The 26,603-nt window shown below is 47.3% G+C and overlaps 1 protein-coding gene across 3 annotated transcripts in view; it reads left to right on the top strand.

The window, feature by feature from the left end:
- The first annotated feature begins 7,320 nt into the window (after nucleotides 1-7,320).
- Nucleotides 7,321-26,603, top strand: part of MOCS1 (molybdenum cofactor synthesis 1) — a 34,191-nt gene continuing 14,908 nt past the window's right edge. For 2 of the 3 annotated variants that reach the window (XM_065913238.1, XM_065913241.1), the window contains exons 1-3: nucleotides 7,321-7,508; nucleotides 15,617-15,743; nucleotides 17,152-17,319. In XM_065913238.1, coding sequence (XP_065769310.1) covers nucleotides 7,395-7,508; nucleotides 15,617-15,743; nucleotides 17,152-17,319 — 409 coding nt within the window. In that variant the 5' untranslated portion in view covers nucleotides 7,321-7,394. Of the gene's footprint in view, nucleotides 7,509-15,616; nucleotides 15,744-17,151; nucleotides 17,320-23,450; nucleotides 23,509-26,603 lie in introns of those variants that run through there. The other variant, XM_065913240.1, reaches the window with a different exon arrangement.

Genomic DNA, 26,603 nt, shown 5'->3' with positions numbered 1-26,603 from the left:
CTGGACACTCACAGGCAAGTCTGGCTCAGTCTCTTGTGGGGTCACTGTTCCTTTTTCCTGGGTCCTGGTGCACACAAGGTTTTGTGCTCTCCAAGAGTCTGTTTCCCAAGTCCTGTGGAAGTTCTATAATCAAATCCCACTGGCCTTCAAAGTCAAATTCCCCGGGGGTTCTCAGCCCCTTTGCTGGATCCCCAGGTTGGGAAATCTGTTGTGCACCCTAGAACTGTCAGAATAGTGCGAGAACTTCTTTGGTATAATTGTTCTCCAGATTGTCTGCTTGGGGGCTCTATGATGGGGCTCACAGGCAGCACCTCCTTGGTCTGCAGCAGTCAGAGCCCCAGTCCCCGCGGCAGACCACAGGAGATACTCAAACACTCAAAGGCAGGTCAGCTCAGTCCCTTGTGGGATCCCCAAGTTCTGGTGCACACAAGGTTTTGTTTGAGCCCTCTGTGCATCTCTGGAAGGTATGGGGTTTGATTCTAAATGCAATTTTGCCCTTCCTACCATCTTGTTGGAGCTTCTCCTTTGCCCTTGGATGTGGGATATCTTTCTTGGTGGGATCCAACATTCTCCTGTTGATGGTGGTTCAGCGGTTAGTTGCAATTTTGGAGTTCTCACAGGAGAAGATGAGAGCATGTCCTTCTACTCTGCCGTCTTAGCAAGGATATGCTGTCAAAGGACACCCCTTTCCTGTAATTGGGCCAGGCAATATATATATATATATTTTTTTTTTCCATTTATTTTTATTAGTTGGAGGCTAATTACTTTACAATATTGTAGTGGTTTTTGTCATACATTGACATGAATCAGCCAAATAATAAAACACAGGAGGAATTTGCATACTGTATTAATTATCCACGGCTGTGTAACAAGTTACCCCAAAAGTAGTGGCTTGAAACAAACATTTTCTCACACAGTTTCTGAGGATCAGGACTCTTGCAGTGGCCAGTAGTGTGATTCTGGCTCGGGTATTCCAAGAGATTGCAGTAAGATACCCACAAAAGCTGCAGTCATTGGAAGGTTCAACTGGGGGTAAAGGGTCTGAGTTCAAGATTGCTCACTCACAAGGCTGTTGGCTGGAGGTGCAGTTCCTCACCAGCTGTCAGCAGGAGGTGTCCTTTCCTGGTCTGTGGGCCTCTCCAAAGTGCTGCTCACAGCGTGGTAACTGGATTCTCCCAGAAAATGAGTGATGAGACAGCAAGGAGGAAGCTGCTTGCCTTTCACAAACTACCCTCCAGAAGCCTAATACCATCACCTTTGCCACATTCCACTTGCTACTCTTCCTAAATCCAGCCCACATTTAAGGGGAGGGAAAATAGGCTCTACCTTAAACAAAAACAGAAAACTAGTGTGTTCATTTTTTTATTTTAAATTTATTTTTTTAATTGAAGGATAATTGCTTTACAGAATTGTGTTGCTTTAAGCCAAAGATCAACATGAATCAGTCATGGGTATACATAGTCCCCTCTCTCTTGACCTTCCCCTCCATCCCACCCCTCCAGGTTGCTACAGAGCCCCAATTTGACTTCCCTGAGTCACGCAGCAAATTCCCATTGGCTATCTCTTTTACATATGGGAATGTAAGTTTCCACATTATTCTCTCCATATATCCCACCCTCTCAGCTTCTTTTGCCTTGCTGCATGTCAAGCAGGATCTTAGTTCCTCGACCAGGGATTGAACCTGAGCCCCTGGCAGTGAAACCGCTGAGTCCTAACCACTGGACCACCAGGGAATTCCTGGCTCCACCTTTTGAAGTAAGGAGTATTTCAGAATTTATGGGACTTCCCTGGAGGTCCAGTGGTTAAGAATCCACCTGCCAATGCAGGGGGACACATGTTTGATCCCTGGTCTGGGAAGATTCCATGTGCCGTGGGGGCAACTAAGCCCATGTGCCACAACTACTGAGCCTGTGTGCCCTGGAGACCGTGCTCTGCAACAAGAAAAGTCGCCGCAACAAGATCCCCATGCACTGCAAATAGAGAGTAGCCTCCACTCACTGCATCTAGAGAAAGCCCAGGCTGATCAATGGAGACCTAGCGCAACCAAAAATAAATAAATAAAATTAAAAGAAATATGGACCAATCCTAAACCACCTTACAGTCAGAAAGAGATTAGGAGAAAGAGTTCAGAGTAACGTCCTAGCAGGGGTGGGAAGGTCTCACAAGGTTCTCCGCACCCTTCCACACCTTCCTCTTCTCCCACGTGCCGAGGGTCTCAGGGCTCCCTGGTAGTTGGTTTGCTGCTGGGACCCATCCTTCCTGGCAATCCCTTCTCAACTTTCCCAACTCATTATCATACCTACCTCATTTCCCATGATTGCTTGGCTACCTACCCTTGGAAAGCAGTTAAGCTATTTTGATTTGGGGTGTTCATGGTGTGGACTCACAGACCCCTGGAGGCTTAATGAACCCAACGGAATCAATCTAATCTCTTTCATGTGGGGCGAAGATGGTTTTGGTGACACTGGTAAGGCACTCTTTGCTCCTAAACAAATTATAAAAGCAATAGAGCTGTTGCTTATGCATTATGATTTAATCCTAGGGAAACTGAAAACCTGTTTATGATTCCTAACTGATGAGGAACCTGAATCAAACGAATAGAAAGTGACTAAATGGCAGAGGTTATACCTGAAGTGGGGTTGGTTTCCAGTGTGGGGCTCCTTCATTGAACCCGGTTTCCTAGGGAAGATTCCCTGAAACCATCATTCCACCACCATCCTCTTCATAAAACAGATAGCCCACCAGGAGCCCAGGGAAATAGGGAATTGGTCTGAGTTTTTTTGTTTGTTTGTTTGTTTTTTACAGTTTAGGTAAGATGATGTGATCAGAGAGTACTTATAAAGCACTATTAGGATGCCTCTGGGTCTGCAGAAGATGAAAAGGCGTATATTAAGGCAGAAATTCTCAACCTTTTTGTCAAGAACCCTTTCTACTCTTTAAAAGTACAAAAGACCCATAGAATTTTTGCTCCCATGTGTTATCTTTATTTAATATATATTTAGTATGCCAATTTAATTTATATTTATCATATTAGAAAGTAAGACAGAAATTTAAAAATATTTAACTCATTTAAAAATAACAAAATCAATACCTATTATAAGCATTTTTATTAAAATAACTATATTTTCCAAAAATTAGGAAGAAAGGTGGCATTGTGTTCTATTTTTGCAGATCTCTTTGTTGAGCTTCATAGAAAAGCTGGATTTTCATATCTGCTTTTGCATTCAATCTGTTTTGAAACCACTATTGCATAACCTGTTTAAAATTCGTCTATAGAACCATAGGAGCATGAGAATGGAAAAGGCAGATAGTATCTTAGCAGTATTAGGAAGACGGTTGACCTTGGAAACCCACTTTAAGAACCACTGAATTAAAGACATACTACAAACTCTCCCCGCTAATTTTGCTGATGACAGACAACTGAATGGTGAAGTCAGCACTTCCTAGCACTTGGGACTATGGTGACATGTGCAGACACATAAAACCTCCATGGTTGCTTTCAGTATATAATGCAAACCACAGGGATGAATAAAGGCAAGAGTTGTCCAGGGGAACAGAACAGCTTGGATGATATTGCATTAAAACACAAGGGGAAGTTTGTTCCCTTGGTAGAATTTTTACTGTTCACCAACATCTGCTTCCCCTCTCTGCCAGGAAGCTAAACTTCTCTTCCCTTTGAAATTATATGTAGCCACATGACTTCCTTGAAGTGGAATGATGTGTGGCCTTTCCAGGAAGAGGTTCTAAGAGCTGGTTTGCTCCTCTGCACACTCCTTCTCTCTCCACATGTTCTGTGTGGATATCAGCTTCCCCACCAAGCTGGGGCTCAGAGTCAGGATAACACCGATGGGAAACAATTTTCAGCTAACCCTTACTGGGTATGTAACACACTTGAGAAGCACTTGTGGTTTTGAGCCATTGGGATGTTGGGATTGGTTGTTATACCAACACAATCTAGTCCATCCTGACTAATACAGCCACCTCACTGGAAAGGCAAGTCAAAGGCATAGAATGTACTATTTAATGCCCGTTTATTGGGAGATTACTGTGCATTAAACACCATGCTAGGTGTTGCAATTACAGATGACTTAAATTTGGCAGCAGCCCTCAAAGAACTTACATTGCAGAGGGTACGTAGATAAACTGTTGCTCTACTGTAATTACCACTATCAACAAGGGTGAATCTAGGCTACTATGGGAGGGAAACATCCTTGAATCCTTTATCAGTCTTGGAACCAGCAAGAAACTGACAGTACATTTAGGTGGGATTTTCAAAGGGATCATTTTTGTGGTGTGGGCAGAGTCCAAATTGCTACAGGGATGCTGAGGCATCTGTGACCATCAAGAGAGGAAAGCCAATCCTGCCCCAGCTTGAAGGGACGATGGCTAGAAACGGTGTTGTTGGACCTGGTGTTACTGGACTCATGATGGAAGGGCCATTTAATTATAGTCATAGAAAAGGACAGTCAGTGCCAGCCCACAGCAAAACAGGCAGGAGGAATAAACACTCTGACTTCTCTCTCTTTCTCATCTCTAGCCTCCTGCCTATGTCTCCTGCTAGGCAGGAAACCAGAGACAAGGGTGCCTGGGTGATGCCATCAAACAGCTGGTAGACACCAACATACTAGTCCTCATATTAGGGTGGGGAGGGTCACAGGGAATCTGGAGAGGCAAATGGAGAACAGCATGAATAAGGTCCAAACAACATAGACATTAAATGAATTGTTGAAATAATATTTTTCAAAACTTTTAAAAATTTCATTGCTTAATTAAAATGCCTAAGTTTGCAGAGTCCACAGCTACTGATGGAGTGAAGAGGGATTTGAATGAGTGTAGAGGGCTGCATACTTGAGGCTTCTATTATGAGACAGAGAGGCAATGGGCATATAGCCAGAAAACCAATTGTGGGTTTTTGTTGAATAAAGACTTTGTTTTTTAGAGAAGTTTTAGGTTCACAGAAATATTAAGAAAAAGTTACAGAGATTTTCCACATACCTACTGCCTCTACATGTGCACAGGCTTGTCCACTGTCAACATCCCCCACCAGGGTGGTACACATTACAACTGATGAACCTATGCTGACACAACGTAACTAGCCAAAATTCATCATTTACAATTTGGTTAATTCTTAGTGCTGTTTTGATATATCCTGTGTTTTTGGACAGATGAATAATGATCGGTACCATCATTGCGGTATTATAAGAAATAGTTTCACCGTCCTAAAAATGCTCTGTGCTCCACCTATTGATCCTTCCCCACTAAACCCTGGCAACCACTGATCTTTTTACTCTCTTCATAGTTCTGCCTTTTCCAGAATGTTCTATAGTTGGAAACATACAGTCATATATAGCATTTTCAGATTGATTTCTTTCACTTAGTAGCATGCACTTAAGATTCCTCCATATCTTTTCATGGATCACTAGCTTATTTCTTTTTAGTACTGAAATAATATTGCATTGTCTAGGTATACCACAGCTTATTAACCCATTTATCCCGCTGAAGGACATCTTGGTTGCTTTCAAAAGTTTTGTCCTGGGTCCTTTTTGGGAGTGGGGGGAGGTTGGGAGGAGAAAAGACAGGCATCAAACTTAGTTGTGGACAGAGCTTGAACAGTCCTCCATGGGTTCTCAGGCCCTTTTCAAATAGATTTCCATCAGGCCTGTCCCACTGTTTCAAATGTACCCAAACACACCTTCAACCCCTACATATATTGTCTGAACTTTGACTGAAACATACTACCTACCAAGTGTGTATTAGGAAATAAGGATACAGTTCCTGGTCTTAAAAAGCTGATAGACTAGTGGAGAGGAAAAGATAACTGACTGTAATTGATTTGTACAAATGCAGTGAGACTTTCAGAAAAGTTTCAAACTGAAGGTGAGTTTCCAATGATGTTTTTCAGTGTTTGGTTCTGGCAATTCTATAGTGATGTAACAGACAGGCGGCCTATTTGAGTGTAAGGATTCTTAGTACATAGATTCATTACTGAGGGTGCATTCCATGGAAAGTTTTAAATATATGCTCTTTGTTTTTGAGAGAAAGGGACCCTTCTCCCCAATTCCTGATACATACTGAATCTTGACTTTAGGAATCATATTGTCTTGGGTTTAAAGCCCAGTTTTGCCAGCTATCAACCACGTGACTCTGGAAAAATTACCTATCCTCTCCAAGCTTCTGTTTCCTAAGTTGCAAAACTGACATTCTATTAACTGTAGGACTATTGTAAGTACTAAGTGATGCTTAGCATGGTGTTTGGTGTGTAGGGAGCATTCCAAAGATGATATCCACTTATTCTATGACTTCTTGCTACATACGTTTTTGAACGCGGACACTAACAATTGGAGAAGTTTACCTTGAAGGAGGGAACTGACCATCTTACAACCAGGGCCTAGACTCCGTGAAAGGATTTAGATAAGTCATAAATGTGCAGGCTCAGATATTGCTTTTTTTTTAATTGATTAAGAACTATTCAATAAACACTATGGGAAAGGTACTGTGCTGAGCACTGTAGGTGATACAAAAATGACCGTGAGCATTGATCCCTTCTTTCTAGAAGACTGCAGTCACTGGGTACTGGAGCATTATGAATATATATAAAAGGATACTACCTACCATAGTAGGTTAAAGGATTTGTGACAAAGGAAGAAATAAAAGCCTAAAAGTTTCAGGAACAGAGAGAACATTTGGTTGAGTATGTGTTTAGGGCTGAGGGCACTGTTGAGATTAGTGAAATGGAATTTCTTCTGTGTCTGAGCATGGATGACCTTTAAATCGGCAGAGATGGGCTGAGGTGGATAGGTAGGAAAGTACAGTTGAGGAAATGGCCAATAATCCTGTGTCAGGGAATGCAGGACATACTTTGGGGAGAAATGGGTGATAATGCTGAAAAGATGGTGAGGGAAAAGCCTACAGCTATTACTCATCTATGTGTTTTTTCCTCAGATCTTTTTATGTAAAACGTTGATACTTTGTTCATTATGTTTTGTTTTGGCATTTTGGCTTTTTGAGATATTGTATTAAAACTTTATCTTGAAAACCTACTTTTTTGGCACCTCCTTAAATTTCATTCACCTGGCCCTAAAGCATTTAGGTCGTGGTATATGACTGACACAAAGTCCAGAGGTGCCCGTAGGAAAGACTCAGGATCTTTGGCTGAGTTTGCACTTGGCGTTTTCCAAGCCCTCCCTAGATAGAGCACAGCCTGCCAGGAAAAAGGAGACGCCGGGGTGGACTACAATTCCCAGAAGGCCGTGCGACCCGGCGCCCACGCCGATTGGCTGCTCGGGCCCCGCCCCCGCCCCGCCCCTGCCTCGAGGACCCGGGGCGGCGAGTCCCGGGCTAGCGTCCTCCCGAATCGGCTACCCTGTGGGATCTTGCACCGCCGGCAGGCTTCAATGGCGGCCCAGCCAGTGTCCCGGGTGGTGCGGCGGGTCCTGAGAGCCGGCGTCCGGAGCTGCAGCTCGGGGGCTCCGGTGACGCAGCCATGCCCTGGGGAGCCGGTCGTGGAGGTGAGCCCGTCCGCATCCACACTTTTCCTGGGGGAGGCAGTGGCCAGGCAGCTAGCTGCCCAGAAGCACCCCGGCCCCTCCGCGGCAGCTGCTTCTGAAAGTGGTGTCCGCTCCTGGGAGGGACCCCCCCCCTCGGCGCTTAATTAGGGGCTGGGAGGGACGGGAGGGACCCCCCCTCGGCGCTTAATTAGGGGCACAGGGAGAAGTGTGGAAAGATGTTCTCTAGATCGACCGCCCAGTCCCACCTGGAATCCCAGCTGGAGGTGCCGGGGTGGGGGTGCTCCCTGGGGTCTGACTCAAAAGCTTCCCTGCCCACCCGGCCAGGCAACCTCCTTCCAGGTCTGAGTGACTCCCAGAGATGGGGGAGCAGGCGGGCAGGACTCTGGGGCCAGTGTGATGTTATTAGCACCCCTCTCATCCCTGCCTCACACCCTTAAACAGCTTCTTCTTGAAACAGTTTCCACCCTGTACCCCCCGGGGAGGTTGTCTGTGTGATCAGGTGTTTCTGTGACACCTACTTCATAATGTGGCACTGACTAAAATTGTCACTTTGTAGTCACCTGGCTGTGTGACCCGTCCTTCACTGGCTCTTTGTGTTACATCTTCATTTCCCTTAGGGAGGGTTCAGCCTGATTCTGGAGCAGAGTGGAGCCCAGAACCTGGGCTCTTGCAGGTTTGGGAATCTGCTCTCTTTAGGGTTAGGATAGCACCCCCGCCCCCACCCCCACCCCTGAGTCCTTAGCAGCATCTCTCAGGGATTTTTGGCGTGACAAGTTTTCAATTTGTTTTGCCCATCTTGTCAGGGTATCATTTTGGGAGAAGCATCTCTTTTTATTTGGTGGAACCTCTTCTGGGTCCATTTGGTCATTCCTTTCCCACCCCCTGGCACAGGACTTCAAGTTCAGGGGCTCAGCAGGTCAACAGATTGAGCACCTGCTGTTGCTCAGTCAGGAGGAGAGTCTCAGGCTAAATTGCTTTCCCCAATTCTGACCTCCCTCCTCACCCTCAGCATCCTTAGATAAGCAGTTCGCATTGCTGGGAGGTGAAGAAGTGTGTCCAAATTCTTGAACTCTGAATGTCATGGAGGGAAAAATGGGAAAACCATGATGGCTGAGAGGTCTTTAAAGAACTTAGGAAAAGGGAAGTTTCTCCTCTCCACCCCCAGCCCCTAACTTACGTTGTACTTTTCAGCCTGTGCTAAGAGGCTTCATTGATGGTCTCACTGAGGCCTCACAGTAAACCACCTGAGGTGAGTAGAGTTTGTATCTTCAGTTGAGGGAGCCCATGGAAGTGAACTTCCCTGGACCCCCCTGAGCTGTAAAGTAAGTGAGCAGAAGCTCAAATGCTCACATCTGTGCTCCGGCTTCTTTTCCGCAGGGAGGGTGGGGGAGGCTGCTCCCGCCCTTTCCTTTGCACTGTGAGGGAGGAGGGATCGTTAGCAGGTAGGAAGGTGGACTTGAGCAGAATGCCTCAATTTGAATCCCAGCCCTGCCACTTATCAGGTGTGTGAACTTCAGCAAGTCCCTCCCCCTCGGTGCCTCAGTCTTCTCCTCTGTAAAATGGGAATAACAGTGTCTCCTCCTTAGGGTGGTTACAGAGATTAAAGGAGCTAATGTAATGTGTATACACACTTGAAAAGTCTGGCCCGTGTACATGCTGTGCATGTGTATTTCATGTTTGTCTTAATTATTATCCTTGCCACCATTGTCACATGCTGTGTCCCCTAAGTCCCCGCCCACCTGGACACTCAGGACACTCATTCTGTCACCTGTCTGCTCACAGACCCCCCCCCCCCCCCAGACATCCCCTACCAGGGTTATCCTCCGCAGACAGGTTGCTCCCCTGTGTTTCTGGGCCGTGGAGGCAGCAGATATATGGGGCCAAGCTTTCACACTCGCTGTGCCCGCAGCGTGACCCAGCTCCTGGGCCTGTGGCTTCCCCTCTTTTCATGTCTTTAAGACCAGGCCATCTGTATGCAGTTGAGGGAGGGCATGGAATGTCCTTCGGGGAGACTCAGAGGTGAGAGAGTCTTGGAGACAGGTGTGTTCTGCCCATCCACTGAGCTTGCCAGTTGGTGGGACCAAGGGTGGGGGGTCCTGGAATCCCTGACCTCCCTTCCCTTCCAGTAGGGCGCCTTCCCCACACCGGGCCCTGGAGCTCTGGTTTGGGATGGGAGGTGCTGGGAGAGACAAGGGGAAGCCAGGAGGTGGTGTCTGTCTGTCAGGGTGTGGGCGGGAGCTGTCTGCGAGGATGCTGGAAGGGGCCTTGGGCTGGGTTCACTGGCAGCCTGAGGAGCTTCTCCAGGGGCACAGGGGAGGTGCGTGGGTACACCTGGAGGTGGGTAGGGGAGACAGAGCTCCCTGCCAGCCTGGTTGGCAGTCAGGACAGAGGGCTTCCCACAGTTGCGAGCACTACACCCCTTTTTCTCCATCTCAGGCTCCGTGCAGGCTTTGTTGGAGTGACACAGTGCTGGCCTCAGGGCCTGGACCTGCTGCCTTGGTTCAGGGGAGAGGCTGGCTCCATGCCAGTGGCACCTAGTTATTCAGGGAGCCGGGAAGAACACGTGTTGGACAGGTTTCTGCAGGGAGGGACTGGGCACATGAGGAGGATGGCCGGGCCAGGCCTGGGGCAGTCACCCTCGGGGGGAAAGCAGACTTTTCAGGATGCCTGTCTGAACATCCAACCTGCCCAGCTCCTCAGAGGCTTCGTTTCAGTGAAGTATGACTAACCCTACAGATGTGAAGACCTCAGACTTAGGGTGGGGCTGGAGGGCGAGTGGAGGTCAAGGCCTGGGGCTGGGCACTTTGCCCAGGTCCCCTCATTTAATAGAGATGAATTTTGAACATCCCTGGGTATAGCTCTTCCCAAAGAGGGTGTAAATTGGGCCAGTGCTATTTGGATTTGGCCTGTCTCTTTGTCCCCCCATTCCTCTGGTACCTACCCTCCAGAGCTATTTGGAGGTTGGCCTTCATCAGTCAAATCAAAGGCCCGATGTTAGTGGATACCAGGGAAGGCACGTGTGGGGCAGGTCCCTCCCTAAACTGACTCCTCCCAGTACCCTTCCCCACCTCGCCCAGTCTGCACTGGTGGGAGATGACATGTAACCAGTAGCATATGGCCGGCTCCCTTGTACCCAATTATTCACACTGGTGTCCATGGTCCCTGGGTGGCTCAGACCCTGCTTGCCCTGCTTCAAGTGGTGTGAGGGCAGCTCTGGAAACCCCAGCCTTGGGCCCTCTGCCATTAAGTAGGGCTTTGCAAGACTAAGGAAACTGATGTGAGTGGGAAAACTAGTCCTAGTGTATACAACTAGTGCCCTTCCATGGATATATGATGACCGGATATTTCTAAGTAGGAGTTAGAGTAAGTGAATGGGAGCAGTCTCTTCCTGAACCCCTACTGTGTGCCAGGAGCTCCTCCGGTTGACTTAAGTAGGATTGTTGTCCATACTTCATGGACGAGGAAGCTAAAGCTGAAAGGGTAGTAGGCAGCCGGGCCTGTTGTTCGGGTTTCCCTGCCTCCAAAGCTAATGCTCAGAACTGGAATCACCCGGCTTAACATGGCACCGGATTCTGGTGTGGCTGGGCCAATGGTTCTCAACCTGGGCTGCAGAGAATAGGAACGCTATAAAAAAGCCAGGGCCCCAACTCAGAGCAGCTGAGGCAGAATCTTTGGTCTGGGGCTCTGGCATCAGTACTGCTCAGACGTTCTTCAGGTTATTTTAATGTGTAACAAGAGTTGAGAGTCCCTGTTAGAGGCTAAACCATTTTTTTTTTTTTAAAGCTTTGGAGAAGGGCATGGCAACCCACTCCAGTATTTTTGCCTGGAGAATCCCGGTGGGCTATATAGTCCATGGGGTCGCAAAGAGTCGGACACAACTGAAGCGATTAACACACATTGTCGGTTTACAGCATTGTTCGACAAAGTGAGTGAGCTATTGTATACATTTACTCTTTCCCTCTTGGCCCTCCGTGGGGCTAAAGCATTTTGACAGTAGAGACCAGCCTAGCAATGAAAGGCTACCCCAGTGTAACTAGGTTTTACACACACCACCTTTCTCCCTAGATTGGGGACCTGCCTGTCTGTCCACTGATACAGGTGGTTCGACACTTGCTATGACACGGGGATGCTGAGTCAGGCAGGAAGACTTCTCACCCCAGGTGGGGCCGGGGGAGTCTGAGCAGCCAAGGGTGTTCTGCTTGTGACCTGTCCTAGCCTCTCCTGGGAGAGAGGCTTCACTGTCTAATCTGCCCAGTAATTCCTCCTGGATTCCAATCTCCTTTGACTGGTGCTAATATATATATATATTTTTTCCCTCCAGGGGGTTTAAAGGAGAGGGAAGAAAAAAAAGTGGAAGAATGAAAGTAGGACATGCAGTGTTGGAGGAGAGAGGAGGCAGGGATGAGGCGTGTTAATATCCAAGTGATGAGTTTGCAGTCCTGGCTGGGAGAGGGAGACGAGAGATGTATTTTGTGTGTGTTTAGGAGGCTGCCTCAGGTACTGGCTATACGATCTGAGTGATTGTAGTTAAGGTCACTGTTGGTTTCAAAAATGAAATCAGGCCTGCCCCACCCTTGGCCAGAACAGAGGGCCCAATTCCTTGCTGGGTTGCCCCATTCCACACCTGCTCTCCGGTTTCTGCTGAGTCATGCGCCTCTGTCCTCTCACTGGCTCCCATTCTGGGATTCACCTCAAAATAGGAAAAAAAAGTTACAGATGTAGAAAACAATATTATGGTCACCAAGGGAGAAAGGGGGAAGGGAGAAACTGAACGATCCCCCCAGGATGTTCAGATTAGGGTGAGGAGGGCATCGTGAGAGGAGGGGCCCTGGAGTGATTAACCAGTTACTGAATTGTGAATAGCTGTTGATTCCTGGGTGTCTGGGCTCCTGGACTCTGGTGGGCAGTGAGGATGGGACTCTTGATTCTGCTGTGTGTCCATGTCCCACCCCCAAGGCATGGGTGGAAAGGCCGTGGAGTGAGTAGGGTGGGAGGAGGGAGTATTTATGATTATTTCAGACTGCAATTCAGGGAAGTGACAGGTACTTTCTGGTCCCTGGACCATGAGCAGAGTTTCTTAGAGGATTGGGAAGCCGGTCCTGGAGTGAGCCGAGCGAGGTCAGTTTTATGGACCCAGGAAAAGCGCGAAGCACCCCCTGCTCTCTCTCTCTCTCATTCCTTCTGCCTCTTGAGTCAGTCAGTGGCCCTTGACCTTGGCTGTACGGTAGAATCGCCCAGAGAGATGAAAAACACAGGCACCTGGAGATCTGAATTCAACTGGTCTCCACAGGAATGTTTTTCTTCAACTCCCCAGATGGTTCTAACATGCAGCCAGGGCTGGGGAGGTCCCTGAAGTAAATGTTTCTCTTTCCTGGACCGCAGGAGACCCAGAGACCTGCTTGCTTTCTTTTTAAAACTTTTAAAAAAAGTTTTTATTGGAATATAGTTGATTTACAATGTGCTATACCGTAAAGTGAATCACTTATACATACATCCACTATTCTTCAGATTCTTTTCCCATATAGGCCTTGACAGAGTGGCGTTCCCCATGCTATACAGTAGGTCTTTGCTAGATCTATTTTATATACAGTAGTGTGTGTGTGGGCTTCCCTGGTGGCTCAGTGGTAAGAGAATCCGCCTGCTGATGCAGAAGATGTGAGTTGGATCCTTGGATCAGGAGGATCCCCTGGGGGAGCAAACGGCAGCTCAGCTGTGCATTCTTGCCTGGAAAACCCCATGGACAGAGAGGGGAGCCTGGCAGGCTACAGCCCGTGGAGTCCAAGAGAGTCAGACGTGACTTAGCAACTGCGCGCACGGCACAGCAGTATGTGCCCGTCAGCACACACGCTTCATAAGCCTTCCAACTTATCCCTTCCCCCTTTCTCCCATGGCAGCCATAAGATTGTTTTCTACATCTGTAACTTTTTCCCCCTATTATGTAAATAAGTTCATTTGTACCACTTTTTTTTTAGATTCCACATGTAATTGATCCGATATTTGTCCTCCTGTCTGATGTCACTCAGTATGACAGTCTCAAGGTCTATCCATGTTGCTACAAATGGCATTATTTGTTCTTTTTATGGCTGAGTCATCTTCCATTGGGTCTAAGTACCACATCTTCTTTATCCATTCCAGAGGCCTGCTTTATTTGGTTGTAAGATGGTGATAATCTGGGGTGTTTCTCTGCCAGCATCCTGAGTAACCCCCTCTTTTATAGCAGGACACTTTTAGCTCATAACTGGCCTTGTTTTATAGCTGGGACAGCAGACCAAGAGGAGTCAGAGAGCTTTGCCAGGGCACACAGAGCCCGGAAATCAGGGTTGCCCCCAGTCCAGAGCTCTATCCGTAGACCTCACAGATGACCACCACGGTCATAATTTCACTGTTCTAAAGACTCCAGAGAAATGACTTCTCCCTGCCCTGTATTCCATCCTGTGTACCTTCTTGGACACACCCTATGCAGTTAGGGGAAGACTTCAGAACTTAGAAGACCTGGTTTTGAGTCCCGGTTCCACCAGGGGTGTTCGTGGGCCTCATCCAAGCATTGGTTATAATAATCCTTTCAGGTGTGGGGATGGAGCAGAGAATATTCTTTGGAAACCTCAAGATGCCTTGCAGATGTTACTTCTGTGGGGCAGTTATCATCATCTGTCATGACCCAGGGTTGTGTTCTAAAGCAGGGGTCCCCAACCAGGGACCAATTTCATGGAAGACAGTTTTCTACAGACTGGGACTGGGGGCTGGGGGGTGGTTTTGGGATGATTCAAGTGCATTACATTTACTGTGCACATTATTTCTAATAATCTAATGCTGCCACTGATCTTATACGAGGTACCTGTCCGCAGCCTGGACTTCGGGGACCCCTGCTCTAAAGGGAGGGGGGCGGAGAGAGCAGATTATCTCAGACTTGGGAAAGGGGGAGGGAGGTTGGCTGCCTCCTTTCTCTTCCCCAGGATGAGTTTGCGCCTTGTGAGCAGTCTTCAGCAATCCCCTACCCCACCCCCACCCCCAGTGGGTCCTTAATCCTTTCTGCTGGCAGTGGGTGGGTGAAGGGTAAGGACTGATGTAATCTGGGCATGGGGTTAGCATGGTGGCCATCCTGGCACCTCCACCCTCCCTTCCTGGGGACTGGTGGCCTCATTCCCTCTGTGGGTCCCCCTGGTTGTACTGTCCTTACCCCAGGATCTTCTACAGGAGGGAAGAGCCCCGTTGTAGGTGTACCCACCCTGGCTGGCTGTGGCCCCCAGCTGCTCCTGGGGGTGTAGTCTGTTGGGTCCTCCTGGGCAGTGGGAGGGCTCCAGAGTCCCCCGACCCCCCATCGCCAAGGGGGAGCCAGCTTGTGTGACCCCCTCTGCCACAAGGAGTAATTGCTTTGAGCTCAAGGTAAGAAGGGCTTCCCTTGTGGCTCAGCTGGTAAAGAATCTGCCTGCAATGTGGGAGACCTGAGTTCAATCTCTGGGTTGGGAAGATCCCCTGGAGAAGGGAAAGGCTGCCCACTCCAGTATTCTGGCCTGGAGAATTCCATGAACTGTATAGTCCATGGGGTCGCAAAGAGTCAGACATGACTGAGTGACTTTCACTTTCATTTTCAAGGTAAGGAAGGGGAAGCCTGGGTTGGAGAAGTGGTTCCAGGCCACTGGCCTGCTCAGCTGCCTGCTCCTCCCTCCTCATTTCTGGACATGTTTCTTGGGAGCCGAGAGGCACATGCCCTCCCGGTGACCCATCCAAAAGATGCTGGGGATGGCTGTTCCTGGATGGGTGTCCTTTGAGGGGGGAGTGACAGGGAGGAGGTGGGGGCCAGGTGGGGTCTAGTGCCCTTTGCCCTGTCCTGATGCCCAAGCAGCTGCACCCCAGCAGAGGCCCTGCACCCCCAGGGCCGAGTGTGAGGCCTGGAGGGGCAGGTTCTTCCTTCTAGTCCTGTCTCTCATCCTGTGAATGAGGGGAGACTTGCGGGCCCCCAGAACCGCAGAGCCCACATATGGATGGAAAGGCAGTGTGTGCGGGTATCAGAGGTGAGGGAGGGGGAGGTTGATGGGGGGGTCATGTCCCAGAGGTGGGCTCTCCCCACACCTGCCCCCCAGCCCGTGGTTCCTCCCACCCCACTGCAGATGCCGTCCAGGCCGAGGCCCTTCCTGAGGGAGCGCGCCGCCCCCTTCTCCTCCTTCCTCACCGACAGCTTCGGCCGGCGCCACAGCTACCTGCGGATCTCCCTCACCGAGAGGTGCAACCTCAGATGTGAGTCTCCCCCCGCCCCCGCCCCTGGGGGGCCCTCTCTGGACGCCTGTCCCTCTGCTGCAGTGGCCCCTGCAATCAACCCTAGTCCAGGAATCCTCCTCCCCATTCCTCTTTCTAGAAAACTCCACCCAGCCTTCTTCCTTGCTTGTCAAGTGGGATTCAGGGGCAAGGTGGGGATCAAGAGTGAGTTTTGTGATCCTGGAAGCTGGGTTCTCCTTGGAATTAGGCTAGAGAACAGAATTGCTGCTGGGTTCAGGATCAAGGCTGACCTGGGACCTACCACGGGCTCGGGACTCTTCCTCCCTCCCTCCTATCTCCCTGAGGTCCTCACAATGCAGGCCATGGCATGGGGCCCGACGGGCACTATAAACAGGTGAAATAGGCCAGCGCTCTCGGCCAACACTGCCGGGTCTAGCAAAACACTCCAGTTGCATCAGATAAGTCGTCTGGGGCCAGGCTGGTACACAGTCCTCGTTGCATAACCATACAGAGAGCTCTGGGGCGGATCCACTGCTGGAGGGACTTCCAAAGTGTGTGCGTCCATCTGTCCTGCCTTTCTTCCATCTTTCCTCCCTCCCTCCCTTCCTCCTACTGTAACTCACAGTAAGAAATGTATTTACTTCATGGCCAAATAAACACATCCCTGTGTCGTAAATGTTCAACCTAACAATACTTACCCCATGCAGTACTGATGTTCTTACCTAATCTGTTCCATCTTCAAAGACCAATTCTAGACCCTTCCCTAACCTGCCTGACTCCCTCGCAGGTTCTGACCACTAGCGTCGTTAAACCTGTCCCACGGGAACTGAAGGGAGGAAATGGTGCCCCGCTCACGAGCCAGGGCTCGCCTCCTTATCCCCTTTTGCTGCCTTGCCCTGAACAGGCGGAACCTCAGTCTTCCAGCCTGTGAAATGGGACTGGTGTTCGGTCACCTGGAGGATCCTAGCCTGGGTGTGGGAGCCCGTGTTGCCACAGAGGGGCGTGGCTTTGCCCAGGGCAGGGGGTGCCTCCTGGCCTCCTGCACCTCAGGACACACAGAGGGTGGGGCTCACTGTTGGTCAAAACCAGGTGAGGTGAAGGAACTGAGTGATTCGAGCCCTGGCCTTCCGGGCAGACCCCGCCCAGCCTGCCCCTACCTGCAGCCAGGTTGCCCTGGTGGCTCGTTCACCATCTTTAACCCACGGAGGGACAGCAGGGCCAGATGGGGAGAGCTGTAGATGAGGAAGGTGAGCCTCAGAGAGAACCTGGCCTAGGGTTTGTGCCACCTCACGCTTGCCCGGGTCTCTCCTCCTGGCCGGCTTGGGATTCCGGAGAAACTCACAGCATGGTGGGCGAGTTGGAGACCGGAGGCCTCGCGGTCCGACCACCTCACTCACTCCCTTCCTCCGCGTCCCCTCCCTTCCCTCAGGTCGATACTGCATGCCCGAGGAGGGGGTCCCTCTGACCCCCAAGGCTGACCTGCTGACCACAGAGGAGATCCTGACCCTGGCCCGGCTCTTTGTGAAAGAAGGCGTGGACAAGATCCGGCTCACGGGCGGGGAGCCGCTCATCCGGCCGGATGTGGTGGACATCGTGGGTGAGTTGACCAAAGTGGTCACCACCTCTCCCAGGTCCTGCTTCATCCAGCTTGATTCGAATACAAATATCAGAAGCCAACACTCCCTTGGGATGTTGTGCTCACAGAGTCCTGCCGCCCTCTGGAAACAGGCGCCACTGTTATTCTCATTTTTGTTAAGAAATGAGGCACAGAGCAGTTGGAGAGCTCGCCCAGGGTCGCAAAGCTAGGAAATGCCAGAGCCCAGTGGTTTGACGTCAGATTTAGACTAAAGTCCTTCCACAGGGCTTGGAGGCCTGTGTGATCTGGTTCCATCAACCTCAGAGATCTCTCTCCTGCCGCTCAGCCCCCGTTCTCCCCCGCATTCACGCAGCCAAGCCTTTCCACGTGCCTTTGCCCCTGGCCGGGAGCAGAGGGCTGCCAGCCTGCTTCATTCAGGGCTCTGCACCGGTGTCATCTCCTTAGGGGAGCCCTCCTTGACCGCTCTGTCTAAAGTCCCTCCCCGCATACACCCCCCAGCCATTCTGCCTCCTAGGAGCTGGCAAGATACAGCCCACGGACAGAACAGGGCCACCACATGCTTGTGTGTAGCCTGTAAGCTAAGAATAGTTTCTCTGTTTCTAAATGTGATCGAAAAAGAAAATCAAAAGAATAACGTCTGTGGCACATCAAAATTATATGAAATTTTAAATTCACCATCCATTAATAAAGTTTTATTGGCACATAACCACACCCACTCAATTACATATCTCCCCTGCTGCAGAGCTGAGGAGTTGCCGCAAAGAGCATACGGCTGGCAAAGTCAGAAATATTTACTCTGGTCTTTCCGACAGAAAAGGTGTGGCGACCCTACTTGACCACATTATGTTATTTGGTTGGTTTTTGTCTTATTAACTAGCCTGAGCGCTCTCAGGGATCTGGGTGGGTTCTGTTCATAGCTGTGTTTTGAGCACCTAGGAAAGTGCCTGGCACACAGCTGGTGCTCATCAGTGTTTGCTGAATGAATGAAGGTGGTTCCAAGTGCAATCTCTGAAGTATGATCCGCCCTTGTGGGGATCTCAGCTGCGCCTGTATACTACTGTTAACAGTCGTATATCTTGGGAAACTTTTAAAGTCCATCCTGAGCCTTCAGATGAAGAGGGTAACCTGCCTTATAGGCTGGAGCTGGGGAAGAAATAAAAAGGCAATATCCAGCAAGTGGCAAGTGCTGTGCGTGGGGTGGCCCTTGCCGTAGGCTGGTTCTAAGCCCTGAGGTCAGGCAGGGACTGAGTGTGCGATTATAGAAGATGAAGTCAGAGGAAAATAAGGTTTCATTTTCTTGACTGCTGAGGCCCCCGCCCCTGCTGTCCGCCTCATTGGCTGGTTCAATGCACGTTCTCTAGAGTACCTGTTTGGGTGCCTGGCACTGTTTTGGGGTCAAAGGGGAGTGATTGCAGGCCCCAGCTTCGAGGATCCCAGCCCACTGGCGGGAATAGCTGCCGTGGGGGCTCTGAGGAGGGGCCCAGGGACCCCTGCCAGCTCTTTCCTCCCCCTGCCCTGTGGCTAGCTCCCTACCACCCCCGCTGGTCACTTGACCTGGAATCCTGGCATCATTCCTGGGCTGCACGCGCTGGCCAAGGGGAGCTGACCTGACCTGTTCCAGGACACTTCTTGGGGCCTGACGGGCAGATTGGATTCCAGGAAGGGGCCAGACATGGCTGGCTGCCCTCGGTCAGGGCGCTACCTCTGCTGTCTGTCCAGGGCCTGTGGGTGAGCCAGAGGGTGGGGATCACTGCTGGCCAGAGAGAGCTGGCTGAGCACAGTCAGGGGGACACAGAGCTCTCCTTGCAGAGGAGGAGGCCAGGGAGCCAGCAGAGGTGGCAGCCACGTTGCTGCTCTGGGCTCTTCCACCCCCTCGCCATGTGAACTTGGGCAGGTTCCCGCCCCACTCTGGGCTCAGTGTCATGATCCACACAGTGGTCACCTCGGGTTCTCCTGCTCTGGTGGCCCTGGGTTACTGGTCCTGGCTTGGTAGCGTGAGGATAGTCAAGGGTTGATCACTACATAGATGCTGGTTTGGGCAAGGAACCGGCTACAGTGACCTACTGCGAATGATTTATCTCTTTCATCAGGGGTGTGTATTGGGGTGGGGCAGGGGGGACTGTACCACGGCCCCCCCAGCTCTCCCCCAACCCTCCCCCAGTGTTCTGAGACCATGGCAGTCGTAGGGCCTTGAATTCCTGCGCTGCCGTGTTTGCTGCCACTTTGACATCTCCCAGCCCAGCTCCTTTGATTGGCAGAGGTGGTACTTCAGAGTAAAACTGCCCTGCAGGTCAGGGTAAGTGGGGCTAGTGAGGAAAAAAGGCGGGAGGGGAGGGGGCAGCAGGCAGAGCTGAGATGTTCACAAGCACTTGTCCCCTACCCTCCAGATGAGAGTTTTTAGGGACTCCATCCAGGGGACAGAGTGAAGGGGTTGTGGGTTTCACTAAGTCAGCCGTCCTGGTCTCTCCGGGTCCCTGCGTGAGGCTGTCAGCCCTGGGACTGGTGCTGCAGAACTCCCCCTGAGAAGACAGCTCAGCTTGGGAGCCCCTCCAACAATCCAGAGCTGATCCTGCACTGCTCCTCCTGGCTTGTGTAGGAGCAAGTTCCTCCCTTCTTGTCGTGGGTTTAGGGCAGTGCTGGGCCCATAGAACTTCCCGGGATGATGAAAACGTTCTATGTATCGTCTGATACAGTAGGCAGCCTTGGGCTTCAGAGGCTGCTACTGTGACTGAGAAACTGAATTTTTAACTTTATTACAGTTTCACTGATTTAAATGGCCATGTGTGGTTAGCAGTTGCCACTGTTGGATGGTGACGGTTTGCGATTTTCAAAAAAAGGAAGCATCAAGTAGTCACACCTTACTTGATGATGCTTCACTTTACTGTACTTCACAGATACTGTGTTTTTCTACAAATGGAAGGTTTGTGGCAACCCTGCATCGATCACATCTATTGGTGACATTTTTCCAACAACATTCACTCGCTTTGTGTCACATTTTGGTAATTCTCGCAATATTTCCAACTCTTTGTTGTTACCTTTGTGATGGTGATCTGTGATCAGTTTTTTTTTTTTTTTTTTTTAATATTTATTTATTTGGCTGTATTGGATCTTAGTTGTGGCATTCAGAATCTTCAATCTTTGTTACAGCATGTGAGATCTTAGTTCCCTGACCAGGTATTGAACCTGGACTCCCTGCCTCGGGAGCTCGAAGTCTTAGCCACTGGACTGCCAGGGAAATCCCATGTGATCGGTTGTTTTAGATGTTGCTACTGCAAATGCCTGAAGGCTTAATAGTAGTAATTTTTAGCAATAAAGTATTTTTTAATTCAAGTATGTACATTTGCTTAGACTAATGCTATTGTACACTTAACAAACTACAGGATAGTGTAAACATAATTTTTTTTTTTGACCGCACTGGGTCTTCATTGCTCCGAACAGGCTTTCTCTAGCTGTGGCCAGTGGGGGCTATTCTTGGTTGCGGTGCATGGATTTCTCATTGCAGAGCACGGACTGTAGGTGCTCGGACTCAGTAGTTGTGGTGCACAGGCTTAGTTGCTCCGTGGCGTGTGGGATCTTTCCAGACCAGGGATAGAACCCATGTCGCCAGCATTGGCAGATGGATTCTTTATCACTGAACCACCAGGGAAGTCCCACATAACTTTTACATGCACTGGAAAACCAGGAAAACCTGTGTGGCTTGCGTTATCGTGATGCTTGCCCTAGTACAGTGGCCCGGAATCAGCCCCACGGTATCCCGAGAGATGCCTGTGAACACACAAGGCCTGTGGTGGTGTTGACAGTGCTTCCAGGGCACTTGTTTTGGCTTCTGACTTCAACACTGACTTGTCGCTGTAGATAACAGCTTAGTTGGGACAATCACTCAGTCCTGCGGGCTTTCACTTTTCTGTTTTGTTCTTCCGTCCTCTGTTCTGTTCTTTCATTATGTTGAAGAAATGAAATGTGGAGCATCCAGGTTTCAAAGCTTAGAGCCCGTAGTAAGAGGCCTGATGCAATGAAGAGGCATGAATGATTTTTTGAAAGTGGGTGAAGTTTTTTCAATTTATTTTTGATGGACTCTAGTTACATAGAATTTTAGAGTAAATCCTAATCCTGGGTTTGTTAAATAATCTCATTATTGATCCATGCATGGGCTTTTTTACTTTATTCATACAAATGCATGTACATGTTTTGATAACACTATGAAGTCCTGAGGAAACCCGCTACCTCATTTTTTTTTTTTTTTTTTTTTTGGACGAATCCGATCCCTGGCAAAAACCTTTGGCCACCTCTGTGGACTTCACTACCTTGTTTTTCTCCTTCCTAAGAAAACACTTTTAAATGCCGTGTTTATCATTCCTTTGCTTTTTAAGAATGAGATCGTGTTCCTGGATTTTTAAGTATTGTGCTGTGTGCAGTCTTTCAGGACTTACTCTTTTGACGCAACTAAAATTCACAGACGTCACCCTGAGTTGTGGTTCGTTCCTTTTCACTTCGATCTCCTTTTCTCTTCGGTCTCCTGTTACATTATGTGAATATACCACACTTCCTGTTAGTGAATGTTTGGATTGTTTCCAGTTTCTTGATGTTATAAACACTGCTGCTTTAAACACTTGTATCCTCATTCATGCATCTTGGTGTACAGTTTCTGTAGGAATGGAATTGCCAGGGTATGGAATATGTGAATGTTTAACCTTGGCAAACAATTCAGCATTGTCTTACAGTGGTTGTACAACTTGACACTCTCCCTAGCAGTACCTAAGTATCTTTTGGATCCTTCCCAGCATTCAGTATTATCATTCTGGACTCTTTCCAGTGGACTGTGTATAAAATGCCATTTTATTGTGGTCTTGCTTTGTACTTCCCTGTTGAGAATGAGGTCAGGAGTCTTGTCACATGTTTATTAGCTGTATATATATTTATTTATTTCTGTGTGTCATACCAGATCATGTCATATGCCCATTTTTCTCTGGTTTTTCATATTGGTATGGTCCAAGTTCTTGATATATGTTGCAAATATCTTCTCCCAGTTTGAAAAAATAAGCCATACTATCAGTAGTAGCTCTTGAATTTATTAGTTTTGTCTTTTATGGTTAGTGCTTTTTGTACTTAATGAAATACGTCACTCAAGGTCAGAATAATACCTATGGTTTTACTAAAATATTTGAAGTTTTGTTCTTGCATTTAAGTCCTTAGTTAATCTGTGGTTAACTTCAGGGAATCCAGTTTCATTCTTTTCCATGTGAATAGTCACTTTTTCTAGTTCCATCTATTGAATAATTTCTACTTCCTCCATGAATCAACTATGTGTGGATTGGTCTGTTTTGGGTTTGTTTTATTCTATTTAGTTTGTCTATCTGTATGCCAGTATCACAGAGTCTTAATCTCTGTAGCTTCCTAAGTCCATTACCTGATAAGGGAAGTCCGTTTTAATCTTCAACAGTGCTTTAGCTAGCTATACGAAGCTTTGTCTATGAGAATTTTAAAATCTGATTACCACGTTCCCTGGAAAATTCTGTTGGGACGTCCCCCCCCCCTTTTTTTATTGTGTTTAAATACACAGAAAATTTACCATCTTACTTAAATGTACAGCACAGTGGTGGTTAGTACATTCACATTATTATGTAGTCATCACCACCATCTATTCCTATTGTACATCTGAAATTCTACTCCTATTAAACAGTGACTTCCCATTCTCTTCTTCCCCAGCCCCTGGCAACAGTTATACTTTCTACCTTCATGGTTTGGGCTGCTCTAAGACCCATAGCAGGAAAGCTATCACAAACCTAGACAGTGTGTTGAAAAGCAGAGACATTACTCTGCTGACAAAGGTCCTTATAGTCAAGGCTGTGGTCTTCTCAGTGGTCATGTATGGTTGTGAGAGCTGGACCATAGAGAAGGCAAAAAGCCGAAAAATTGATTCCTCAAACTGTGGTGCTGGAGAAGACTCCTGAAAGTCCCTTGGACAGCAAGGAGATCAAACCAGTCACTCTTAAAGGAGATCAACCCTGAATATTCCCTGGAAGGACTGATGCTGAACCTGAAGCTCCAGTATTTTAGTCATCTGATGCAAACAGACAACGCTTTGGGAAAGTTCCTGCTGCTGGGCAAGATTGCGGGCAGAAGGAGAAGGAGGATGTCAGAGGATGAGATGGCTGGATGGCATCACCAATGCAATGGGCATGAACTTGGGTAAACTTTGGGAGATGGTGAGGGAAGGGAGGCCTGACATGCTGCAATCCATGGGGTCACAGAGCCGGACACGACTGGGCAACCGAATAAGAACCTCATAGAAGTGAAACCCTGTAGTATTTGGGTTTTTGTGTGTGTGTGATTGGCTTATTTCATTTAGCAAAGGTCCTCAAGATTTATTCATGTTGTAGTGTACTGAAGAATTTCCTTTCTTTTTAAGGCTAAATAATATTCCACTGGATGAACAGTGCTACATTTTGGTAATTCATTCATTGATCAGCTTGGATTGCTTCTATGTTTTAGCTGTTGTGGATATGCTGCTGTGATCATGGATGTACAGATATCTTTTTGAGACTCTACTTTGAATTCTTTTGGGTGTATACCCAGAAGTGGACTTGCTGGGTCATATGGTAATTCTGTTTTTAATTTTCTGAGGAAGTTCAGCACTGTTTGTAGGGAAGTCAGCTTCCCAGTTGGCACTAGTCGTTAAAAAAAACCTGCCTGTTAATGCAGGAGATACAAGAGATGAGGACTTTAATTCATAGTTTTATTAAAGTGTAATTTAATTATATGGCCAGAGAATCTTATCTGTATGAAACTTATCCTTCCAAATTTATTGAGGATTGCTTTATGACCTAGTATATTGGCAATTTTTATAAGTTTTTTTTTTTTTTTTTAAATTCTTGAGCAGTTTATCCTTTAATTATTACATGAAGAAATCTATATTTGTTTATTGGACCCAGCAGGTTAATTTTCTTGTCTAAACCTTTGGTTATGTCAGTCTCGGCTGACTTTATATCTGCTTGGCCTGCCAATAATAAATAAGTGGGTGGATTTGTTGGTTTCTCTCAGAGGTCCTATTGCTTTTTATTTTATCTATAGTTGAGGTGATTTTATTAGGTTCATATGTGGTTAGAATTGTTATGTCTTCTTCATAAATTGGATCTTTTATCACTAAGTAGTAGGTCTATCTCCATAATGATATTTTTGGTGTTAAGGTTTATGTATTTGATTTTACTAAAGCTATATCAGCTTGCTTTTACCTTTCATAAGATTATTTTATCTGTTTTCATCCATTCATTTTTAACCGCTATGTGCTCTTATTCCTTCAGTATGTCTTTTACAATAGCACAGAGCTATTACTTTGATCAAATTTAACAATCTGTGACTTTTAACTGGCAAGTTTATTCTAGTTGCCTTTGTTTTTTGAGATAGTTTATTGAGATAGTTGGGCTCATTTCAACAGTTTTAAAAAATCTGTTGTACTTTTTTGTGTTTTTTTCCTCCTTTTTGGCTTTTACATAAATGACCACCCGCTTTTCTTCCAAACAAGGCAAAAGCTTTAGCACACCCTTAGGTCTTTGATTCTTTGATTTTTTTTTTCAACCTTCCCCACTGTTATTGTTGATGTTTTCTCAAATTTTACTTTCAGGTTATTACGAATAGTCTGCCCCTCTGTGTCTCTTGTAAGCACCCTCTCTGTCTTCTTAAGATAACTTTACCAAGATGTTTGATCATGTGTAAATGCACATTGCTTGGATTATCTCTTGGATTTTGTTTCTCCTCTTATATGAATAATTTGTTGTGGTTTCTAATGGTGACTCCAATTTTGATGGTGAACCTAATTAAATCTGATGTGCCAAGTAGTTTTTATAAGGTTTTAAAGCAGTTCAGTTCAGTCACTTAGTTGTGTCCAACTCTTTGTGACCCCATGGACTGCAGCACGCCAGGCCTTCCTGTCCATCACCAACTCCCAGAGTTTACTCAAACTCATGTCCATTGAGTCGGTGATACCATCCAACTATCTTATCCTCTATTGTCCTCTTCTCCTCCTGCCTTCAATCTTTCCCAGCATCAGGGTCTTTTCAAATGAGTCAGTTCTTTATATCAGGTGGCTCAAAGTATTGGAGTTTCAGCTTCAACATCAGTCCTTCCAATGAATGTTCAGGACTGCTTTGCTTTAGGATGGACTGGTTAGATCTCCTTGTAGACCAAGGGACTCTCAAGAGTTTTCTCCAACACCACAGTTTTATAATATTAAAGTAGTAATTTTATAATATTATTTGAATGCATATACAATTTTGTGTTCAAGGTTCATTCCTTCATTATGTTAAGAATGTCACTGCATTATCTCCTTAATCAGTCTGGATTTTGAGAGAAGTGTTATGTCAGTCTGATTTTTGCTGTTGGTCATATGCTCTTCTTCTCTGGGTTGAGTGTTGCCTTCATTGTCTAATTTCCTTAAATTTACTATAATATGTCTAGGATAAGCTTTTCCTCATCTGTCCTGTTGGCATTCAATGAAATTTTCCTGATATAGGGAATTTTTTTTCCATTATTCTATTCCTTCCTTCTCCCAAGTTTAATTTTTTTTTCCTGGAACCTCTATTTGGATGTTGACCCATCTACTTAGATCCTCCACTGTTCTTAAATTATATTTTGGTGTCTTATTCTCTTCATCTTTTTCCTAGAAGAGCCCTTTAGTCTTACCTTTCAGCTCATCAATTTCTCCTTCTGTGTGGATGTTACTGTTTATCTTCTTGTGTTATTTATTTCACAATAATGTTTTTAGCTACCGCTTTCCCTTGTTCCCTTTTACCATGAAAAATTCTGTTTCATTTTGTTAAAATCCTCTGTTTTTTGTTTTGTTATATTTGTATTTCTCTTACAGTCTTGGTCTGTTTGGTCATTTTTTTTTTCCATTGATATGAATGGAGGGTTGGAGTTTTTTTGTTTGTTTTTGGTCAGGGAGGCACGAGATATACTTCTCAAGGGTCTCCTTAGTTTAGCCAGTAAATTTCCTGCCCTGAGGATATGAGCTATTCTGTATGACACTTAATGGGAAAAGGTTCAAGGCCAGATCGTAGTCTTTGATAGGCCCAGAGAGCTCAAGATGCCGGAATATCACAGTTATTCACTTATGTTTGTAATCTTCCCCACCAGGGACCAGCCTAACCCTAAACCCTAACCCAAAACAAGTCTGTGGCGTTCTCACTAAATAAGGTCTTGATGTTGTCTCTACTCAGGTCACTGACACTGCCTGTAATAGTGGCCTGACTCTCTTCTAAAGACACTGATGCTGTCCTAACTCCCTG

This window comes from Muntiacus reevesi, chromosome 20, assembly GCF_963930625.1.
Source record: "Muntiacus reevesi chromosome 20, mMunRee1.1, whole genome shotgun sequence".
Taxonomy (NCBI): Eukaryota; Metazoa; Chordata; class Mammalia; order Artiodactyla; family Cervidae; genus Muntiacus; species Muntiacus reevesi.
Note: the sequence above shows the minus strand (reverse complement) of the source record. Positions and strands in the feature narration are given on the sequence as shown.